Source organism: Bos grunniens, chromosome 24 (assembly GCF_055505025.1).
Source record: "Bos grunniens cultivar Pamir isolate PY7600 chromosome 24, Bosgru_T2T1.0, whole genome shotgun sequence".
NCBI lineage: Eukaryota > Metazoa > Chordata > Mammalia > Artiodactyla > Bovidae > Bos > Bos grunniens.
Window position 1 is genome coordinate 34,458,358 of NC_141188.1, and position 23,709 is coordinate 34,482,066.

The 23,709-nt window shown below is 43.1% G+C and overlaps 1 protein-coding gene across 8 annotated transcripts in view; it reads right to left on the minus strand.

Moving 5' to 3' along the window:
• LAMA3 (laminin subunit alpha 3) overlaps positions 1-23,709 on the minus strand; it is a 259,339-nt gene that overhangs the window by 165,051 nt on the left and 70,579 nt on the right. For 5 of the 8 annotated variants that reach the window (XM_086372933.1, XM_086372941.1, XM_086372935.1 and 2 more), the window contains 5 exons: positions 19,004-19,119; positions 15,071-15,189; positions 11,186-11,276; positions 8,760-8,891; positions 7,719-7,784 (listed from right to left, as the gene is read on the minus strand). In XM_086372933.1, coding sequence (XP_086229059.1) covers positions 7,719-7,784; positions 8,760-8,891; positions 11,186-11,276; positions 15,071-15,189; positions 19,004-19,119 — 524 coding nt within the window. Of the gene's footprint in view, positions 1-7,718; positions 7,785-8,759; positions 8,892-11,185; positions 11,277-15,070; positions 15,190-19,003; positions 19,120-23,709 lie in introns of those variants that run through there. The other 3 variants (XM_086372937.1, XM_086372938.1, XM_086372939.1) reach the window with 2 other exon arrangements.

Below are 23,709 nucleotides of genomic sequence, written 5' to 3' on the forward strand. Positions count from 1 at the left end.
ACATATAGTCAAAGCTATGGTTTTTCCACTAGCCATGGACAGATAGGAGAGTTGAACCATAAAGAAGGATGAGGGCCAAAGGATTGATGCTTTTGAACTGTGGTGTTGGAGAAGACTCTTGAGAGTCCCCTGGACTTCAAGGAGATCAAACTAGTCAACCCTGAATATTCATTGGAAGGACTGATGCTGAAGCTGAAACTCCAATACTTTGGCTATCTGATGTGGAAAGCCAATTCATTGGAAAAGACTGATGCTGGGAAAGATTGAAGGCAAAAGAAGAAGGGGGCAGCAGAAGATGAGACTGTTAGATAGCATCACCAACTCAACAGACATGAATTTAAGCAAACTCTTGGAGACAGTGAAGCACAGGGAAGCCTGGTTTGCTGCAGTTCATGGGGTGGCAAAGAGTTAGACACAACTTAGTGACTGAACAACAAATGGTTTACACACATTCCTAACCCTGAGAAAGACTCATCTTAAAGGGAGTAAGGCATCTCACCAGGAAAGATCAGTGCCATTCAGAAACCTCTAGGGCAGACATTAGTTTACAAAGTATCTATAATCTTTTAGCATCCATGCCCGTGGGAACAATTTTTTCCCCTAAACTGAGCCTTAGTTGGGCTTCCCTGGTGGTTTAGATGGTAAAGAATTCACCTGTAATGCAGGAGACCTGGGTTCGATGCCTGGGTTGGGAAGATCCCCTGGAGGAGGGCATGGCAACCCACTCCAGTATTCTTGCCGGGAGAATCCCCATGGTCAGAGGAGCCTGGCATGCTGCAGTCCACGGGTTTGCAAAGAGTCAGACACAGATGAGCGACTGACCACGCACACACACATAAGCCCTATTTAGTAAAATTTCAACTTAATAGATTCCCACTGAATGACTATCTTGAATTAAACATATTTCCACTTCCATTGTTTAGAAGAAAAGAGATGGACATCCATTCAGCCCTGATCAGAGCCAGATCAGAGGCTCTGGAGGACCTCACCGGGCTCATTTCAAGCCTGCAGGGACCAGCCCTTCCCAGCAGACAGCGAGCTCCTGTCTGTCTCAGGACGTCCACTCTGGCCGGTCGGTCCTCGCGGGCAGCACCCTTTCTGCGTTCCCTCTCATCCTTCAGGTCTCTGTGCGGGAGTCACCACCTCAGCAAGGCCTCCCCCACCCACTCTGTACCCGCAGCTCCCCCATCCCTTGCCCGCTCTCTGCCTTAACTTGGGTTTGTCTCTCACACTTTAATTACTGAAACCACTTACTGGCCTCATGACTGACTTTGACCAGTAGAATAAGGGGAAAGCGCTGTCCTGGGATTTCAGAGCCCAGGTTTTGTAGCTTTGTGGATTTATGACAGGCTTTGTGGCTTCCCTTCTCACGCTCTGGGAACCCTGAGATCGCTGGGGGTGAGGGGGTACTCTGGCTGACCTCCTCGAGGACAAAGGGCCACAGGGAGAGAGACACTGAGCTGTCCCGAGTGGACCTTCCAGCAAGTTCGGCAGAAGGACTGCCCCGCCAAGCCACAAGATCGCAAGAAATAAGTCATGTTGTTTTTAGCCACTAAATTTAGAGGCTAAATAGATAGTGAAAGGCAGCAATAGATGAAGGAAAAACCTACCAGACTAAACACTTAGGGAGAGCTCACCTCAGGACACCTGCTGCCACGTACAGGATGTTTTCATCAAGAAGCATTTCTCAGAAAGACAGGGCTCTTGCTTGACTTTGTTATAGATAGATAGATAATGAGGTCAAGCAAGAGTCCTGTTAAGATAAGCATTTTATAGGTGAGAAAAAAGAGGCTCAGAAAGGTTACTTAACTTGCCCGAGGTCACACAGCCAGAAACGCTGAGTAGGAATGTGAATCCTGGTCAGCCTGGTTTTAAAGCCCCATGCCCTTTATATGATGTGAAGGATACAAGCTGAGAACTGATTTTAAAAGCTGTGTTCAAGGTATGTTCTAGATTAGTATACATATCCAAATCATTCTTGTATTTAAAGTATCTACATTTCTATCAAGAACATTAACATCTACACCTGCAACATGGTCCCTCGAGGCAGTCCCTAAGGTTGATCAAAGATTTGACTGGGTCACTCCTACTTCTCAAGGAAGAGAAGCCTCGTGCACTTTGGAAAGATTTTCTACAAGGGTTAAAAATAGTAGATAATCTGAAGAGCTAGCTAAATCCCACTCCTTCCCTTTGCCCTTTTTCATGTAAAAGCTTGGTAACAGAGTTGTAGAATTATTATTATTATTTACAATAATGAATAAAAAAAGATCTGGGTAAATCAGAACAATTCTACAGTCTTTGTATCATCTCTAACTTGCTCATACTTCAATCGAACAGTCACCTAACTTGACAAAAGAGGCACTAAATGTGTCCAAGGGTATAATTCATCACAAGAGAAGCCTTGGAACTCAGGCTGGCATGAGCACCACCCTGTCTGTCCATCACAGCTGCCACACGAGGCCCCAGTGCCACAGCCCCAGAGGCTGAGACCACCACAGTGAAATGCAGAGGTTTACTGTCAACTACAGTCTTGGTGATAAACCAGGCATTGGAATTCAGTAAGAAACTTGAACTTGACATTGGCATTGAAGTCCAAGGAATCTAGATTTACTACCATCTGTAAACAGAAAAAAAGCATTGAGTACCTATGCATTGCTAAATTTCTGTTTCTGAAATTTACTTTTTAACTTAGGTGTGCTTTTTGTAGTGCAGTGGTTATCATGTTCTCCTGACACCTTTTAAGATATCTGGCAAATACTCCCACACAGTGCAGGAACCAGAGATTTCTGAGGCCCCTCGCTTCTCCTCCACCCTCACCTCCCACCTCCTCATCAGGTCGTCGTGCCTGTATCTTAGGAAGGTAGCTGGAATCCTCCCCTCCTTCCAGAGTTCCAGAGCCTTCCTGCTGCCAGAGCCCATGCAGCTCTTTTGCATAAACTAAAAAAAGGTGTCTCAAGATGCTTTCCTATCACTTGCTATAAAATCATCACCATAACATCTTATGGAAAACTCCAAATGATGTTTAGGCCACCTCAATATATACAAATCTGTAATGTTCTCAAGGCTTTCTCCTGGTCCCAGGAAGCCCTTCTAGAACTCTATCTTTTTCTTTCCTTCTTTCCTTCCTCCATTCTTCTTCCCATCCTTCCCATGTACCTTCCTATTTTCCTTCCCTCCCTTTTGTAAGAAGCTATAAGGATGACTCTCGGGTCTGTTCCTATTGTTCCGTGTTCTTGCCTGGTGGCTTAGATGGTAAAGAATCTGCCTGCAATGTAGGAGATGCAGGCTCAATCCTTGGGTCGGGAAGATCCCCTAGAGAAGGAAATGGCAACCTACTCAGTGTTCTTGCCTGGGAAACCCCATAGACAGAGTAGCCTGGCGGGCTGCAGTCCATGGGGTTGTAGGAGTCGGACATGACTCAGCGACAAAACCACCACCACCTTGCCAGGTCATAGGATTAACTCCTGCTGTTGTAACTGTTTGCCGGTGTGTCTCCTGCAGGCCTGGGGGCTTCCAGGGAGCAGGGACTGTGAACTAGCAGCTGCCTCAGCCATGCCTGGTACCGAGGAGGCACTTAATAAGAGTCCAATGAATGGAGAATATGCTAAATATTCAAGACTCCAGTTCTCTTTGATAAACACCATTCCTTAAATTCTGTTTTACTGGCATCTACAGAGAGCCGCCAAACTAAGATATCAGAATTCACCTGTCTCTCTCTAAGCCGTATCTGGCCTGTCTCCATGCCAACAGTGGCTGCCCCACCCTGCCAGGCAGGTTAAAATGCCCAGCCTGGGGAGGGACAGAGCGCAAAGGCATGCCCCAGCAGGCTGTCACCCCCAACTCTCAGAGTTCTCTTCATTAGCACAGACCCGCCCACACTGACTCACCAGTTGGCAAGGGCAAGTAGCTCCTCTGGAGAAGGAAATGGCAACTCACTCCAGTGTTCTTGCCTGGAGAATCCCATGGACAGAGGAGCCTGGCAGGCTATAGTCCATGGGGTCACAAAGAGTCGGACACAACTTGGCAACTAAACAACAATCACGACTAGCTCCTTACAAAGTGATCAGGGGAATCAAAACCTTTTCACGGGGTCAACGAAGCTCTAGGCAGACATGTCCTCCAACCAAATGGGCTGCTCTACAAACCCATCCCAAGATGGCATCACTCTCCTAAAGTAAGCACTTAGAGTCTTTCTGCAGCTGCTGATTTTGCTCTTTACCACTCTTCATTTGAACTTGGAGGAATAAAAGAGTACCCACAAGCCAGTGTCCCTCTAGAGTGAATGGTTCGTGTATCCTTTCATTTTCAAAAAGAGCCCTTGAAGATGTGTCTACTAAACGTGAACTTTCTAAAAATAAATGCCAAGTGGTTATAAATGATCACTTGGACCCAGAAAATCCCAATAATATCCAGGGTCGCGTAAAGCTAAAAACATTCTGGCCTGCAAAACGGTTCTGTCGTTTCACTTCAAGTCTCCTTTGTTTCAAGTGTCTGGAACTGAGCCTATGGAATTTCTAGAACAGGACTTCTCGATCTGGGCTGCACACTGGAATCTCCTAGGAAAACATCATTGCCTGGGTGTGGAATCCCAAACTCGAAAGATGCTGATAGAGCCCCAGGATCTGTAAACTAAGGCCTGAGGGCCAGATCCTTTTGTTTTAGTAAACAAAGTTCTACTGGGACACAGCCAAGCTCATTCATTCGTGTATTGTCTATTCTTTTCATGTTACAACAGCAGAGTTGAGTACACGCAACTTTGCCTACAAAGCTGAAAATATTTACTATATCTTTATAGGAAAGTCTGCCAACCATGAAATACAAATTTCTTCTAACCAGAGCAGTGGTTCTTAACAAGAGACATACACCAGAATCATCTAGAAAATACATTCAAAATACCAGCCTGAACTTCACCCCTGGAAATCTTCCCAGGTGGCACTAGTGAAACCCGCCTGCCAATGCAGGAGACATAAGAGAAGCTGGTTCGATCCCTGGGTCGGGAAGATCCCCTGGAGGAGGGCATGGCAACCCACTCCAGTATTCTTACCTGGAGAATCCCATGGACAGAGGGGCCTGGTGGGTTACGGTCCACGGGGTCACAAAGAGTCGGAAAGGACTGAAATGACTTAGCACGCATGCAAGAGACAGGCCAGAATCATCTAGAAAATCTGTTCAAAACACCAGGCTGAACTTCACCCTGGAAATCTAGATTTAAGATCTGAGGGTGAAACACAGGCATTTAGATTTTGTAACAGCAGGTTCTTAAACACAGCTCTAAGAAACACTGAGAAGACATTAAAGCATCAATAGGCCTCAATGAACTAAAATCCTCAGGGATGGGGGAGACCTGGTATCATCCAGTATTGTATATCTCTTGGCAGCTGAGATGTTCGTGCTCCTAAGGTTCACTGCCAGAGGTCAGGCCCCAAACTGGGTGTTTTTAAAGTGCATTAGTAGAAAATCAAATTGAACGGGATCTCTCTGCTTTCAAATTCCCAAATAAATCTAACTGCACTAAGTGGAATTTCTTTTCCTCAAGGCTGTGTTCTGAGGCTTCCCCAATATTTTGTAACAGAAGAACTTTCCTTCAAATTCAATTAAATTTCCTTCCATAACTCACCACAGGCCTATCTGGGGAGAAAAGGAAACAGAATAACAAAAGGGTTACTGGAAACAGACCAGAAACAGAGTATCTAAAACATGCTTGTGGAAGGAGACCAGAGATGTGTATGGTAATCCAGGCTCAAAAGGTGAGCCCCATTCTAATCAAACGGAAAACATTTAAGGAAACACTTGCTGTACTGACTATGGGTAGAATACCATGCCGTGGGGATCAGAAGGTAAGTCAAGCACAGGTACTGTCCCCAAGTGACCAAGTGTGTGCACGCATGTGTGCTCAGTTGCTTCAGTTGTGTCTGACTCTTTGCAACCCCATGGACTGTAGCCCGCCAGGATCCTCTGTCCATGGGATTTCCCAGGCAAGAATACTGGAGTGGGTTGCCATTTCTTCCTCCAGGGGATCTTCCTGACCCAGAGATTGAACCCACATCTTCTGTGTCTTCTGTATTGCAGATGGATTCAGTTCAGTTCAGTCGCTCAGTTGTGTCCAGCTCTTTGCGACCCCATGAATCGCAGCACGTCAGGCCTCCCTGTCCATCACCAACTCCCGGAGTTCACCCAAACTCATGTCCGTCGAGTCGGTGATGCCATCCAGCCATCTCATCCTCTGTCGTCCCCTTCTCCTCCTGCCCCCAATCCCTCCCAGAATCAGTCTTTTCCAATGAGTCAACTTTTTGCATGAGGTGGCCAAAGTACTGGAGTTTCAGCTTTAGCATCATTCCTTCCAAAGAACACCCAGGACTGATCTCCTTTAGAATGGACTGGTTAGAACTTCTTGCAGTCCAAGGGACTCTCGAGAGTCTTCTCCAACACCACAGTTCAAAAGCATCAATTCTTTGGTGCTCAGCTTTCTTCACAGTCCAACTCTCACATCCATACATGACCACTGGAAAAACCATAGCCTTGACTAGATGGACCTTTGTTGGCAAAGTAAGCAGATGGATTACTTCTCTTTAGATAAATCAGTACCTTTTTGTGATCCTTTTAATGAGATTAAATGAACAGAAATCTGGCCAACCTTTATTATAGGGAGTCAGTAACTTCAAATATCCCCAAAGTAACCTTGAATCTGTGAGATCCATCACCTGCGTTTGGAAATTCTTAACTGAAGTATTTTACACCAATAATATGAGACACAGCCTGAAGGATGCGTAAGTTCCCCATTGTGAATGATTCCCATTTAAAAGGAGCACCTTGTACAAGACACAACCCTGCATATTAACCATCTAACACGTTTGTGATTTTGCTTGTTTATATGTTAAATATGTTACTTTATGAGTTGCCCACACCCTACCCCCAACTAAAATATAAGTTGTATAAGCTGTAGGACAGCTGGGAAATTTATTTCACTGCTAAGTCCCCTGCAGCCAGAACAGTGTCAGACACATAGTAGGTGCTCACCAAACACGTGCAGAATCAGGGATTACATAGGCAGAGCACCTCTCCACCCCAAAGCCTGCTTCCGCACACCAGGCCACTCTCTTCCCTGAGCACTTTTCTGGCTGCAGCAGCTCCTTGGCCCCCCTGCAGGCCAGGTCCGGAGAGTTAATGCCCCAGAGGCAGCCCTCCCCACCCAGCAGGTGACTGAAGTTCTCCATTCAGCTGGGGGAATGCTGAGCAAGTTCTCTGCTGTCTCCCAGAGCTGCCAAGAGGGCTACAGCTCCAGGAACTACCGCAGGACCAAGCTTGCTAAGGCAACTTCAAAAAGGCCCCCTTCAGTCTCAGACTCACTCCCTTACTGATGCTTCTTGGGGTGACTTCCCAAACGAACTGCTTGCATTCAGTCCCTTTCTCAAAGTCCCTTCATGGAGAATCAAGACAGACGGCAGGCAGCTGACTGTCACTGAAGTTTTCTGAGCAAACTGGAGACAGACAATCCAAATGGCTTAGTCCCCTTCATCAGGCAGTGCCTTTGCAAAGCACAGACAGGATTAGAGGTTGAAGGGGCAGGGGGGTGAAGAGTCCAAATGCAACACACCCACAAGGCACCACCAAGCTCCCGTAAGAATGATTTGAACTTGGACATAGCCATGTGTGTAGAAGAAGGAAAGGAATATGGAGAACATTTTTACTGAAGTTAAACCAAGTGAGAAATTACTTGCCTTTTATTATATCTCCAGCTACTGGATCCTCTGGACTTGGAGTAGAAATAGGAAGGATGGGAATTCCTAGAAAAATAGTTTATTGAAAAATACAGAGAAAAATTAAGGACACAGCATAGTAAAACAGTAAATGCAGTAACTAGGAAGATGCCCACTCCAATGTAGTGAAAGCAGTGTGTGAAAACCAACTGGGGGGGAAAAAAAAAAAAAAGGAAATATTGCTACACTTAAAAATGTAGCATCTAGAACCAGGAAGGTCAGACATGAGTGTGATGTGCATACTAATGAACAGAAATGGATATTCTGTGCTCACAATGGCTAAGTCCCAGTCAACTAGGGCTGAACTGGACTTCTTTACTATCTTTTTAAAAACTTAATTAACTAACTTTGGCTGCAATGGGTTTTCATTGCTGTGCATGGGTTTCTCATTGCAGTGGCTTCTCTTGTTGCAAAGCACGGGCTCTAGGCTTGTGGGCTTCGTAGTTGTGTTGCACGGGCCGAGCTGCCCCAAGGCACGTGGAATCTTCCTGGAGCAGGAATCGAACCTGTGTCCTCTGCACTAGCAGATGGATTCTTAACCACTGGGCCACCAGAGAAGTCCCTTTAGTATCTTTTTTTGTTCTTTAATGTAAAATTGAGACTAGTTTTAAAAAAATGCTTCCTTACAAGTTTTTACTCTAAAACTTTGCTTATGAAAATACAATTTCTGCTCAGCTTCTCTCCAATAATTAAGGATTCTAAATTGACTAAGTCCTGATTCAGTGTTACTATGTTTGGGCTTAAAAGTCAGCTCCTTTAACTCTAAGATGGTTATATAATTTGTCCTCCAAAATGGGACACTCGACAGTGGAAGTGGATCCTCATTGAACAGTGACCCTGAAACTAGTGAACGTAGTTTTGGCCAACCCAATACAGCCTTCCTGGCCCTATTTCTGTCCCCCTCTCTTTCCCCGCCCCACCTGCCACGCCCTCAGGGGTCGATGCACAAAGCCCAGGTAAGCGCCAAGAAGCCAGGCCTCCCCTTCTACCACCAGGACTTACTGGAGCAAACTGGGAAATGATAGTAGCCGGCCGCACACTCCTCACAGTGGTCTCCGCGGAAGTTGGGCCTGCAGGTGCAGCGGCCGGAGCCCTGCTCACAGTCCTCCGCATGCTCCGGGTGGCAGCTGCAGGCTAAGAGAAACCCCAGTTTTAGAGGGTCCGTCCTTCATTGCACCTCTTAAGGCCAATATTTCCTAATGTCCTTATTACTGGGTTGGTTGAAAAGGTCATTTGGGTATTTTCATAAGGTGCTACGAAAAAACCCAAACTAACTTTTCGGCCAATCCAGTCCTTCATCACTGATCCACGTGTGTTCCTGAAAGGCCATTGCTTTCCACTTCATACCTGGTGGATGGTTTGCAGTGACCCAACCCCGTGGCCCTCAGAAATAGGCTTTAATGAGCAGTTACACTTGGAAGGCCTCCAGGATGTGGTTTATGATGTGAGCACCACCCAGCCACCATGCAAGAGGCAAAAGGCACTGTCCCCCCATTGGAGGGGCTGGGTGGGCAGAGCCTCTCCTGGCTATGAGCCAGGTGCCAATGTCCAGAGTGCTCCTCGTTACACAGCTGTATTGTGGACATGAGTGTGAGATGTCTAGACACTGATATATAATCCGTGGACAGCACAGCAAGATCATGTCCATAATCCAAATGTTAGAATCAAATGATAAGACTTACTGAAGGCAGTTTTTCTGACCTACATGATGGTCAGGTTTGCACTCCAGAGGGACAGACTTGGGCTGTAAAATGCTTGGTAACGCCCTCACTTCCCCTGACCTGGCCAAAGTCCTCACCTTGGGCAACAAAAATACCGTCACAGCTCAGCTGAGTCCCTGTGCAGTGAGGACCCAGGAGGCTGCAGAAGTCATGAGCACCAAGCATCCCCCAAGCCTGGCCTCTCCTGAGGTCCTTTGTTTAATTTGTTATTATTCATGTGTCCAGTGGATTCTTAATGCTATGCCTCTAATACCTCCAGGAGACCATCTCAGCAACAAAGAAAGAAACTAGAGAAGTGATGGAAAACTGAGGTTCCTAATAAGGCAAGACTATATTCACAATGTCCCGTTTTCCTTAGCCAAGGCCTCTTTTTTGTGAACACAAGAAAAATGATGGGCATACTTCATGGGATGATGTGGAAGATCGAGGGAAAACAGAGACCCACTTTTAACAACGATGATGCCCTCAAACCTTAGTGATACAATGAATGAATCTGGGGGGAAGGTGGGCACGGAAGTCAACTTTAGGAATGGAATTGTTTTCTAACTGCAATAGCCAGAGAACATAAAGGAGTAAAATAACTTTCACATGCTGAATAAAGTCCATAATCTGCTCTATGGCTGATGATTGCACAGGAGGAAAAAGTGGTGTTTTTCTGCACAATGGAAGCGGTAGGTTACAGCAGCACTGACAGATATGAGCAATATTCTAGCCTACTAGTTAGTGGTTCTGTCACCTTGGCCTAAATACTCAACTACTAAGACCCTTCGATTTCTCTACATCTAAAAAGGAGACTAATAATACATTAACTTTGTTGTGAGAAAAGAAATTTGTGAAATTATTCAGGCATTGCCTTGTATATAGCAAGGGCTCAATGAATCATAACTATTTTGAATATTATGACTATTCGTAAATCCTTATGAAATCATTGCTCTGTGTCTTATGCTAATTCTGATGAAATCTGAAATTACTGGAGATCACAGAAACATGCCAAAACAACAGAAAACATTTGTTGCAGGCCTAGTATGGGACAGGCCCAAGTCTCAGTATTCTCCCAGGTAGTTTTTTTGGTGTGTTTCTTTTCAAAAAGAAATTATTTTATTCTTACTATTGTTATTTAATTTATTTTGTGTGCGTGTGGCCATGCTACGGGGCATGCAGGATCATAGTTCCCTGACCAGGGATCAAATCCATGATCCCTGCACTGGAAGCATAGTCTTAATCGCTAGACTGCCATTGGTTTTGATGACAATTCACTTAATCTTAGAGACTAGATTATCATTTCCATTTATATAGAAGAAATCTGATTCTCAGAGAGACATGTAACTGAGGTCATACAGTAAGGAGTAGAACCAATAACATGAAGAGAGAGAGAAAACAAAAGGAATTATTAGCCAATCGTAATTTAGCCCAATGATCTCCCTGAAGTCTAGTTCAGTTCAGTTCAGTTCAGTTGCTCAGTCGTGTCCAACTCTTTGCGACCCCATGAATCGCAGCACGCCAGGCCTCCCTGTCCATCACCAACTCCTGGAGTTCACCCAGACTCACGTCCATCGAGTCAGTGATGCCATCCAGCCATCTCATCCTCTGTCGTCCTCTTCTCCTCCTGCCCCCAATCCCTCCCAGCATCAGAGTCTTTTTCAATAAGTCAACTCTTCGCATGAGGTGGCCAAAGTCTAAGACACACCAAATTGGAATGAAACTTACGAATGCAGCCATCGTGGGCATGGACCGGAATGCCATAAGGGCGGTAATAGCCCTTAGCACACTTCTCACAGTTTACACCCGCTGTGTTATGCTAGAAAGAAACAAAAGGAACTTAGAGGGAAGAATACAGGAGAAGCCCTTATTTTGTGCTATTCATCCTGAGAAATAATTCTGTCATACACAACTGTAATGTTAAAATCACTGAAGAAAAAAAAAGCACAGATCTTGACCTTGAGTCTCCAAGATTTATCATAGGACACTGGCTTGAACTTGGCTCTGGAATTTTTTCCCATTGGAAGAGGAAATGAGACCACGAACTGAACAGGCCAAGTTTTCCTCGCTACCTCTTACTGAAGCACCTGATATCTGAGTGAGCAAAAACTCCAGATGGCCACTCTTCCAAGCTTCATTTGACAGTGATGAATGGATAATAGATCACCTTTAGGTTTAACCCTGGGAATAAAGGGCCATGTGTGTATTTTTATCTTCTTCAGTTTTGAAAGAAACTGCACCTACAACTCCTCTCGTCATTTCAAAATTTTATCTTTGCTTTACTCTAAAACCATTTCCCAAACATTTCTGCTATGAGAATGGAAAATGTAGGCATGTGTCTCACACACAGAGCTCATTTTAAAGTACAATACAAGGCAGCCTTTTATATTTCACAGCTAATCCTTGTAATTGCCAGAAAATCAAATTACCCAACATGCACCATCAATTTCCAAGAACTATAAAGGATGGATCTAGGTCAATTCTGCCCCCCTCTCCCAATTTGGAAACAATCAGAAGGACCATATTCTTTCGTTAATGAAAGGAAAGGCAATAGGAAATTAAAAAAAAAAAAACAAATATAACGCTGATTCAAAAGGAGTCTGCATAGAACACAGAGAAAACAAGGACCCTTTCTGGATCCTCTCCCCTTCAACATGATTTTATTAATTACAGACTTTTATTTACTACCACTTCTTGTCCTGTGGGCTAAAATCTGAATTGACTTTAACACTGAGGTCAAAACCACATTGGCCACGTCTTTGACTTCATTTACATGCATAAACATCTTGGATAAATAGGAAACAGCTGTGGTCCACCCGCTCTTCCAGCAAATGCCAATGACCCCTCAACTCCATTATTGACCACTATGGCTTCTGACAGAGCACATCAGGTTGAACTTGGGTCCCAGTTTTTTTCTGATGACTGATGACGCTAAGCCCTTTGTATGCTTATTGGCCACTCATATACCCAGTTTTATGAAGTGTTTATTGTATGCTTGTTGACCATTCATACATCCACTTTCTGTGAAGTGGATATTCAAACTATTTGCAATTGTATTAGGTTATTTGTCTTTTTATTACTGAGTTGTGGGAGTTCTTTATACATCCTGGATACCAACCAATAGTCAGATTGATGTTTTGGGAATATTTTCTCCCCATTCATGGCTTGCCTATTCATTTTCTGCAGTGCCTTTTGTGAGCAGAAGTTTTTCATTTTGATGAAGTCTAATTTGTCTATTTTTCATAGTTATTGTTTTCGGTGACCTAAGGAAACTTTGCTCATCCTCTGAATCATAAGGATTATCTCCTATATTTTTCTCTAAAGCTTAAAGTTTTAACTTTATTTTGGGTCTGATCCACATCAATTTAGTTTTTTATGTATGTTTGAGATGAATGGTCAAAGTTAACTTTTCCCCATATAAAATTCAGTTACTCCAGAACCATTTGTTGAAAGGACTTTCTCTTCTCTCTCCACCTCCTGCCATTAGATTGCCTCGGTACTTTTATCAAAAATAAAATGTCCACTGTGGACATAAAATGATCCAAGTCTGGGTCTGCTTCTGTGCTTTCTGTTGTGCAATGCTGATCTGTTCTTCCAGCCTCATGTCAGTAGCAGTGTTTCGATTACTGTAGCTCTACAGTTAATCTTGAAGTATGATAAGTTCTTCAATTTTATTTCGTTTCTTCAAGACAACTTTGAATATGCTAGGTCATTTATATAACCATATAAATTTTAATCCACATGTCAACGTCTTTATAAAAAATAAAAAAGAACTTCCATTATCTCTGTACAGCAATTTGGGGAAAACTGACATCTTAATACTACTGAGTCTTCTAATCCATAAATACGTTACATTTTTCTATTTTATTTAGTTTTTTCTAGATATCTCTCAGCAAAGCTTTTTAGCTTTAACAGAGAGGTCTTACATGTCTTTCGCTAAATTTGTTCCTAAGCATTTTATGTTTTATATACTATTTTTCATCAAATTTTAACTTCATTTTCCTAGTGTTTGCTACTAGTATATATAAATACAACTAGTTTTTCTATATTATCATTGTACCCTACAATATTACTGAATTCGCTTATTAGTTCTGGTAATTGTCTTGTATATTCCTTAGGCCTTTTTACATAAACAATAATGTCATCTCCAAACAGAAACAGTTCTACTAGTTCTACTTCTTCCTTTCTGACCTTAATACTTTTTTTCCCCTTGTCTTATGCAATGGTTGGGTCCTCCAGGACACTGTAACAAGAATCCTTTCTTGTTCCCAATCTTTAGAAGGAAAGAGTTCAGTACTTCATCACTAACATGACGTCCATTATAGGGTTTTCATAAATATCCTTCATCAAAGTTCAGTCCAGTGTACCTGCAGCTTTTATGTGCACGCAAATCACCTGAAGGTCCTGTGATACATAGCTTTAACAAGATCCTGGGGTCTTTCACTTAGTCACAAAACCTAATGATTCATAACAAACCTATGGTGCATATTGACTTGTATTTAATTAACTGTGATGACAGATGATATAAAATGTGTGGAGAGGGAGACATGCAGAGAGTGGTGGGTCTCTCTGAGGGTGTGTATCCCTGGTTCCATACAAATAGGCGCCTCATGTACAGTGCCTCTTTAATGGCAACATTAACAAAATATCATTCTAAAAGCAAACAAGACAGAATATAGACTAAATTCATGAACATTTTACACAATTTTTAATGAATATCTTGAGGCAGATATACATATACCCTCCTCTGCTATATACACCTCTTAGCTAAATTCCAGTCAACCCAATCATTCTACAGAAGGGATGAAGAATCAGTTCTTCTTTGGTTTCAATGTCAATGGCAGACATCATTGACTGATCATGACATACTTCCTCCAGACTCAGAATTCATTTGAAAACGGGATTTAAAGTCAACATGGAAACTATATGAATTTATCCTATCTTAAAGCCTTTCTACTATAACATGGATAGCAGTCAAGATGAGAGGAATTCTCCCCTCCAATCAGGCAAAGACCCAAAAATCTAATCAACAGAGTTTGGGCAAATATACCTCAGTCCATTTTCCCTACAATCTCTAAATTATATCCAGCTAAGCAGGCTTTCTATGTACAAAAGTGGAGAAGGGTGTCAGAAAATCCTTTCAATTGCATATTACTTTCTTCACATCATTTTATTTATTTTTATTTTTAAAATTTCTTATAAATGTCCTTAAAAATATTTTTATATATTATTTATTTATTTATTTTTGGCTACGCTGGGTCTCTGTTGCTGCATGGGCTTTTTTCTAGTTGCAGTAAGCCAGAGCTACACTCCCGTTGTGGTGTGCAGGCTTCTCACTGCAGGGGCTTCTCTTGTGGAGTATGGACTCTAGGGCACACGAGCATCAGTAGTTGCAACTCCCAGGCTCTACAGCACAGGCTCTACAGTTGTGGTACACAGGCTTAACTGCTCTGTGGCATATGCATTATCTTTCCGGACTAGGGATCAAACCCACGTCTCCTGCACTGGCAGGCGGATTCTTTACCACTGAGCCACCAGGGAAGCTGGTGATATTGTTTTAGAGTAGGGCTTCCTGAATGTTCATTTCCTAGGCTGACTTAAATAGTGCCTTACCTGACAGTTAATGCAGACCCCTCCACCTGCATAGAGGCCTTGGATATTCAAGCTTGCCTGCTGCCTCTCAACATCCGGATCATAGTAACAGTCGGTGGAGTGTCCATGGCAGTTGCATGCTGAGGAAAGAGCATTCTAAGTTAGTACTGCATCGTGACTATGAGACCCTCAGTAAATCCCCGCACCCCCTACCCCTAGAGGATTACTGCTCACTGAACTACAAGAAAGTCCATTCTGGAACACCATGGATACCCTCAGTGGAAAATTCTAGAGACTTTTACACAAAGATCAGCCTACAACCATATGCAATTTATACCTTCTTTTGTTTGATATTAATTGGGAGAAAGTTTCTCTTTTCAAAAAAATAAGATATGTAATTACAACAAATTAAGATAAATCAACATGCCAAGGAGATCAAACCAGTCAATCCTAAAGGAAATCAACCCTGAATATTCATTGGAAGGACTGGTGCTGAAGCTGAAGCTCCAATACTCTGGCTACCTGATGCAAAGAGCCGACTCACTGGAAAAGACCCTGATGCTGGGAAAGATCGAAGGCAGGAGGAGAAGGGGATGACAGAGGAGATGGTTGGATGGCATTACCGACTCAATGACACGAGTTTGAGCAAACTCTGGGAGACAGTGAAGGACAGGGAAGCCTGGCATGCTGCAGCTCATGGGGTCACAAAGGCTGAACACCAACAACAACCTGCCAATTAAGCTGCACAAAGTGAATATTACTACTGCTCCTACTGCCAAGAATAACTGAGTCCTGGTACACTACGGAAAGCATTACTTGCATTACCTTATTTTATATGCATAATAACTTTCTAGGGGAGGTATGATGATGTCCATAGCCCAGATGGGGACGCTGAGGCTTAGAGAGGTTAAGGGAAGTGTTCACTCACAGAGTTCACAAGTCAGACAAGCAGAATCCTGACTTGTCTTTCTGTGACTCCAAAACCTACTCTCTCAGTCAACATTCTAAGCCTTTCATCTCAGCTTTATCTGTAATAGTGATCAAATGGAAGTAATCTTGACATCTAACCATAGGGAAATGGCTAAGCAAACAACAGTATATTTGCTTGACTGAGTTCTATGAAGTCAAGCACTGCTCAGGTTTTGTTTGTAATAGAGCATGGTGCCCTGCACACAGTAAGGACTCAACAAAACAAACACTTTTTAGATACACTTGAATCAAGAATGACTATACCATGAGCCATCAAAAAGGATGTCAAAGAGTTTTTAATGATACAGGAAAATATTTTTAAATACTAAGTGAAAAAGATCCAGATATCCAAAAAAATAATAAAGCTGAGAATACCAAGTATTGGCAACCAAGTATCGGCAGGGATGTGGGGATAGAAGTACCTCTAAAAAAAAAAAAAAATCCAGATATAAAATTATATAAAATAATATACTCTTGAGCATTTAATGTATGAAAAAACACTAGAATACCTGACAAAATATTAATAGTGGATCTCTTAGGGTAATAAAAGTATTAATGATTTTACTTTAAGAAATAATTTCCAAATTATTTATAATTAACATATGATACTTATAAAATTAGAAAACAGAGTTTAAACCCATTTAGGATTTTCATCATTGCCAAGATGAAAAAGATTTAACACAAGTAAAATTCTTCTTGTTTCTTAGGTAGAATCCATATTCACTACATTCTACCTAGATCAAATTTTCTATCTTTCCAGGAATTTGTATATTTTAATCAAGTTCTCAGATAAATCTATTAGGGAAGAAGATTGAGTTAGAATTCCAAATTAACCTGTTTTTTTAAGTCTCTATTGAATATGTTACAGCACTGCTTCTGTTTTATGTTTTGGTTTTTTTGGCCCTGAGGAATGCAGATCTTAGCTCCCCAACCAGGAATCCAACTCACAGCCCCCTGCATTGGAAGGTGAAATTTTAACCACTGGACCATCAGGCAAGTCCCCAGTTAATCCTGTTTTTAAGAGCTTGAACATTTTCTTATTTTCATTTCCTCAGTGGTGCCATGATTTTTTAAGGCATTTCTATTTACTACATCAGTTATTTCTTCAGAAGTCTTTATTTTGAATTGCAGTAACTCACATGGAGTTTAGACAGCATCTAACAAATATCTTACTAGATCTGATTTCCACATACAGCCTGTAATTTTTAACCATTTTGGCAAAAAAAGTGTAAGAAAGTTAAAAACTTATGAAAGGAAATTATTTAAAAGTCATCACACATGTTGGAGTAAGCATGTGACCGAGGAGTTCCATCAGTCTGGAAAACAAATCATATGACCAATGTTGGTTTATGTGATAACATTTACTCAATCAAACTATTTTAAACCAGCATCTGAAAGTGTTGGAAGAAACAACCCCTGATTATTACGTTTCCCTCTTTTTGGCCCTATTATCTAGGGATAAGAAGTAGGGGATTCAATGAAAAGGAACCCGTTAGCTTGACTATCAAGTGAGAATGGCCATCTAGGTAACACCCTGGACCTAGAGATCACCTGAGCATTCACCCAGACAGCATCCATACCTTCCAACAAGGCTAGGATCTCTCAAAGCTCGCTTGGAACTTCTCACCAGAAATGCATTCTAAGTAATTCTGCTAGTTACAGAAATCACAGTCTTATTTCTTAACAGTTATAAGAATTTTTTGGCCAAAATGCTTTCTTACCCATCTAGTTAAAACAACAACAAAAAAGTGAAAATGTCAGTCACTCAGTCGTGTCCAACTCTTTGAGAGCCCATGGACTATAGCCCACCAGGCTCCTCTGTCCATGGAATTCTCCAGGCAAGAATACTGGATTGGGTTCCCATTTCCTTCTCCAGGGGATCTTCCTGAATCAGGGATCAAACCTGGGTCTCCTGCATTGCAGGCAGATTCTTTACTGTCTGAGCCACCATGGAAGCCCAACAAACCTGGATCCAAGCACCTTTTGGTCATTTCATAAAAGCAAATTCATCTGCAAATGCTAAGAATATTCAGGAAAAAATAAGCCACAATCTCCAAAGTCAATAACGACAAGTTAAAAAACGTTTCTAGCAAATGGAATAAATATGTGAATTTCTAAGAAGATGGGTTTAAAAGAAAATCTTTAGTTGGCTGTCATAGGGCTTGTTTGCTAAAATAACACTTTTTTTTTTTTGGTTTATATTGTGCCCATAATTAAAAGCAGCCTCTCGCCTTTCTTCCTTCCTTCTCTGGTCCCCTCCACCCTGCATCCCCCTCAGTCCTATTCCCTCGGTGCTTCCAGTTCTCTGTTTAGACATCAATCTCACCACCTTCTCTGGATGTCTGTCCTCAAAAAAATACTCAGGATTCCAATCCAGTATCACATCCTAAGAAACTGTAAGGGTTTTAAATTTAATAATGGCTGCATCGCATTTTAGATTGCTAAAGAGAGGCCAATTGTCAAAGCACTCTGCCCAATCTTTGCACACAGTGAATGTTTAATATATATATTAATAGTCATTATTGCTGCTATTTTTGTTCACATATTTCTATCTGAATTTAGAGTGGGGCACTTCTACCTCCAGTCGGTGAGTTACTCGTTGGGATGGATAGTTCTGACTCTAGAGACTGACATGATCCTGCCCTGTTCACGAGCACAGGAAAAACACTGCCCTCAGTCCTTAGGCAGGCTTCCCAGGGGCACTAGAGGTAAAGAACCCGCCTGCCAGTGCAGGAGACATGAGACGTGGGTTCGATCCCTGGGTTGGGAAGATTCCCTGGAGGAGGGCATGGCAACCCACTCCAATATTCTTGCCTGGGAAATCCCATGAACAGAGAAGCCTGGCAGGCTACAGTCCATAAGGTCACGCAGAGTCGGACACAACTGAACCAACTGAGCACACAAGCATTCAGTCCTCAGGCAGAAATGAGGGAGGGGGCTCATGGGCGGGGCCTTGCGTCCCAGGGTCCCTCCTCCAGGGCTCACCTTCACACTCATTGCTCTGCTTCCCCATGGCAGGCCGCCAGCGCCTCTGATTGTACCCCATGCAACAGCGATCACACGTGTCCCCGCAAGTATTGTGCTGGCATTCACACCGAAACCTGGGCATATAACAAAGCAGATCTATTACTGAAAAGTTGTTTTTTTTAAACTGAAGATCAGCTGCTCCCGTGTGAAAAACTGAGTCATCATGGTCACCTATGGTACCACTGCGTGACTATGAGAACAAAGCACTCTGCGTATGTTATTTCAAGTCCCTCCATCCTGCTTATTAACTCCACTTTACATGTGGTGACACTAAGATCCAGAGATATTTAAATATTTGCCAAAACTCAGGAGATGGTCAACAGAGAGCCAGATTTCAAACTGAAGTTTGTCTGATTCCAAACTCCCAGATCTTCTCTACCACCTTATATAATGATAAATCGACACAGGAGCAAGTGCTGAGGGTATTGAGGTGTGCGGAGTATCAACATCTTCACAAAAATCTAGAGTCACCTGTGAGATGGGTCAGATTTCTTACTTTCAGCCTGGTGTCTGGCCAGAGGTACAAAGAATCCAAGAGACAGTCACTCACAGCATCTCAGAGGACCCTGTTTGAAGGGTCCAGCTCCAAAAAGCAGCTCCATCACTGGGCCAAAGCTCGGATTACTCAGCAAGGCAATGGGGTAAACACAAAAAATCTACTTTCAAAGAACTACTTTGAAACTTAACTATCGCTAAGTCGTGTCTGACTCTTTGTGACTCCATAGACTGCAGCATTCCAGGGTTTTCTGTACTCCACTATCTCCCGGAGTTTGCTCAAATTCACGTCCATTGAGTCGCTGATGCCATCCAACCATCTCACCCTCTGTCACCCTCTTCTTCTCGTGCCCTCAATCTTTCCCAGCATCAGGGTATTTTCCAGTGACTCAGCTCTTCGCATCAGGTGGCCAAACTACTGGAGCTTCAGTTTCAGCATCAGTCCTTCTGAAGAAGGAAACAGACGGAACAGGCTCCATCTTGAAAGCAGGACTCCACCTTGGGCCAGACTGTGGACTTTGAGCTATATGCCGAGGGAAATGACGTACCAACTGGAAAACCAGACCCCTCCGGATGGAAGAGCACCAGGGCTCATACCTAGACACTCCATCGCCTAAAAGAATACCCTAATTATCTGTGTAACTGAATAGAATCATAAATTCTATTAAGCTTATTGGGGTATGACCACAGGCATACTGATAGTTGTCCACTGTTAACTACCTAGGCTTAAGGCATACAAATCATGGGTTTAAGGCATACGAATCACGTGTTTAAGGCAAACAAATCATGGGTTAACTTTGATTGTATCTTTCCTTTGTTCAGTCTAGTTTCAGAGAATTTGGGGAGGTGGGTTTGAGCACATACACTTAGGGTATATAAGGTTTCACAGAAACTGATCAGGGTCCTTGGCTAAGAGGAGACTCTGCCTTGGGCTCCCCGGTGTAATAAACTGCACTCCACTATCTGCATTGTCCATCTGAGTGAGTTTGTTTCCCAGAACTTGTGGCTACAATACTTTCAATGAATATTCAGGGTTGAATTGACTGGTTTGCTTCTCCTTGCAGTCCAAGGGACTCTCAAGAGTCTTCTCCAGCACCACAATTTGAAAGCATCAGTTCTTTGGTGCTCAGACTTCTTTATGACACAACTTTCACATTCATCCATGATTACTGGAAAAACCATAGCTTTGACTATACGAAACTTTGTTGGCAAAGGGATGTGTTGTCTGCTTTTTTTTTTAATGACTCTGCTTTTTCATACGCTGTCTAGGTTTGTCATAGCTTTTCCACTATAGACGTACCTTAAAATGTTTCTAGGCTTAAATGAAATAACTATAGTCATGGCACTGAATTAGAACTCCAAGCTCTGAGCTTCCATTCATCTGTGCTTGAAAGAGGATTCAAAACAGAGTCTAAGAAAACTCTTGGCTGTGCCCATGGGGATCCCATTAATCCTTCCCAGGGGAGATGGGAAGGTTACTCTCCTAAGAAAAGGCATCATCCCTCTCCCAACTCAGCTGCCTGTTAAAGCAGATGGACACAGATTTAACTGGCAGCACAGAACAGCTGGAGTTCAAATGGGTTTTGGTCAGAGATGCACTTTCAGCTCATTGCCAATGAGGTATTTGCTTAAGCTGAACTGAACAAATATTTAGGGAAAACTGCTTAAAGAACATACAGTCTTAAAAAAAAAAAAAAAAAAAAGAACATACAGTCTTATTATTCTTTTTTTTTTTTTTTTTCTTTTTCTGGTATTGTGGAGTCCAACTACTCTCTCTCTTTTTTAAAAAAAAATACTTATTTATTTTTGGCAGCAGTGGGTCTTCATTGCCGTGTGCAGGCTTTTCTCTAGTGCTGGCAAGCAGGGGCTACTCTCCATTGCAGTGCTCAGGCTTCTCATTGCAGTGGCTTCTCTTGTTGAAGCTCCCAGGCTCTAGAGTGCAGGCTCAGCAGCCGAGATGCACAGGCTTAGTTGCTCCTCGGCACGTGGAATCTTCCCTGACCAGGGATCAAACCTGTGTCCCCTGCATTGGCAGGTGGATTCTTTACCATTGGACGACCAGCAAAGTGCCCAACTACTCTTATAGGGAGATCCATATTGAGTACAGAAAAAGAAAAGAGAGCGGGAAACCTTTCTGAATCATATTGCCACCCCCAAATAACTGCTTTTGCTGATGCTCTCTCAGCCCAGGCTGATGACTGGTGTAGAAAATTTATCCCTGTGCCTGTTGGAAGGATGTTACTGAATATGTTGTTGACTGGAGAATCCTCTTCATGACCATTCCATCCACCTCCAGGTAGACGTCTCATCTGGCCCCGGTGTCAACATTCACCTTCTCCTATACAACTGATCCTTTTTAGATTATGATCATAGTGAAATATGAAACTCAGCAGGGTTCCCTTTTTGAGTTGACTGCTAGGAAGCTCAGAATTAAACCCATGACCCTTCCACGTTTCTGGACATCAAAGTCAGCCTTGTACCCACGCTTGATTAAAGTCCTCTTTTGCCTTGCCACGGGTTCTACTTGATTGCTGATTGCCCAGCCGTGGCTCCCTCCATTAGGTCATTGAATCACCCTGAACATAAGACTTTTTTTCTATTCATAGAGGCCTCTGTGAATCACCTGTGCAGGTCAGCCTGTTGGGCAGAAGCCAACCAGTAGACGGGGAGGCAAGGAAGTTGTGCTAATGTAGACCAGTGGCACTCAGCCTTTCACTGAGGGATGGAGAGATATTTTGTGACACACGCCGGGAGCAATTCACCGCAGAGTACAGAACCCCCACAGGTCTGCCAAGACCACAGAGCCAGCAGCTCTTCCAAACGGGAAGCTCAGCCTCTCTCCAATGACTTCTCCTCCTCTCCTCTCCCACAGGGCACCACTTTATCTCAGGCTCAGAGACCTACAGTGAACTCTTTTCTCCTTCTCTTCCAACTCCGGACTTCTCTGACTCGGCTTCTAGTGCCTGAGGGCCCAACCGTTCAGGAGGTTACATGGCAGGCATATTTAATCATTAATAAGCAAGCCCTTACTGATTAAGGACTGGTAGGTTGATAGATTCACAGTGTTATCTCAGAATACCACCTGATCTCTGAAAGGGGGCTGATAGCATTAGAGATTGTTTCAAGTTGGGCAGAGGGCATCACCAACTTACCATGTACACTGGTAGCTGGCACCTCTGCCCAAACCTGTAGCTAGGCCTTAGCATTGTGTAGCCATGCACAAACTTGAACTTGACTAACAGTAAAATGTACCCCTGGTAAATGCTGCTATGGGGAATTGAACACTTTAAATTAAAACACTGAGAGACAAACATTACTATATCTAGCATCTGGTCATTTCCGGCCCTTCAGAGTATCCTTCTAGAAGTGATAATGTGAATGCATACAATTGCAGAGAGACACAGGTTCGATCTCTTGGTTGGGAAGATGCCCTGGAGGAGGAAATGGCAACCCACTCCAGGCTTCTTGCCTGAAAAATCCCATGGACAGAGGAGCTGGGTGGGCTACAGTCCATGGGGGTCACAAAGAGTTGGACACGACTGAGCACACCTGGCCACACTTACATACAAACTGCAGAGCAGCACACACAACGCAACATACATACAACTGCAGAACACAATATTAGAGATACACGCATCTTGTTATATGTGAAATACACCCAGAGTTACACTGACGTTCATAGCAGAATTATTCACGACAGATAAAAGGTGGCAGTGACCTGTGTCCATCAACAGATGAACGGGTAAGCAAAATGCAGTGTATACATAACGAAATACTATTCAGTCTTAACAAGGAAGGAAATTCTGACACATGCTATGAGGACATCATACTATGTGAAATAAACCAGTCACAAAAAGACAATATTGTGTCTTCTTTGAGACACTCAGAGTAGACAAATTCATAGAGACAGGAAGTAGAATGGCGTTGCCAGGGGCCGTGAGAGGAGAGAATGCAGAGGTGTGTAGTGTGTAAAGAGCCTCAGTTCTGCAAGGTGAAAAGAGCTCTGGAGGTTGGCTGCACAACTACGAATGCGTTGAACACCAGTGAACTTAAACCCCCCCACTTAAGGACGGTCAAGATGGTAAACTTTCCATGTATTGTACCACAGTTTCAAAGATGAAAAAGGATTTGAAAACATACACCGGGGATGCCAAACATTTCTCCCGCCA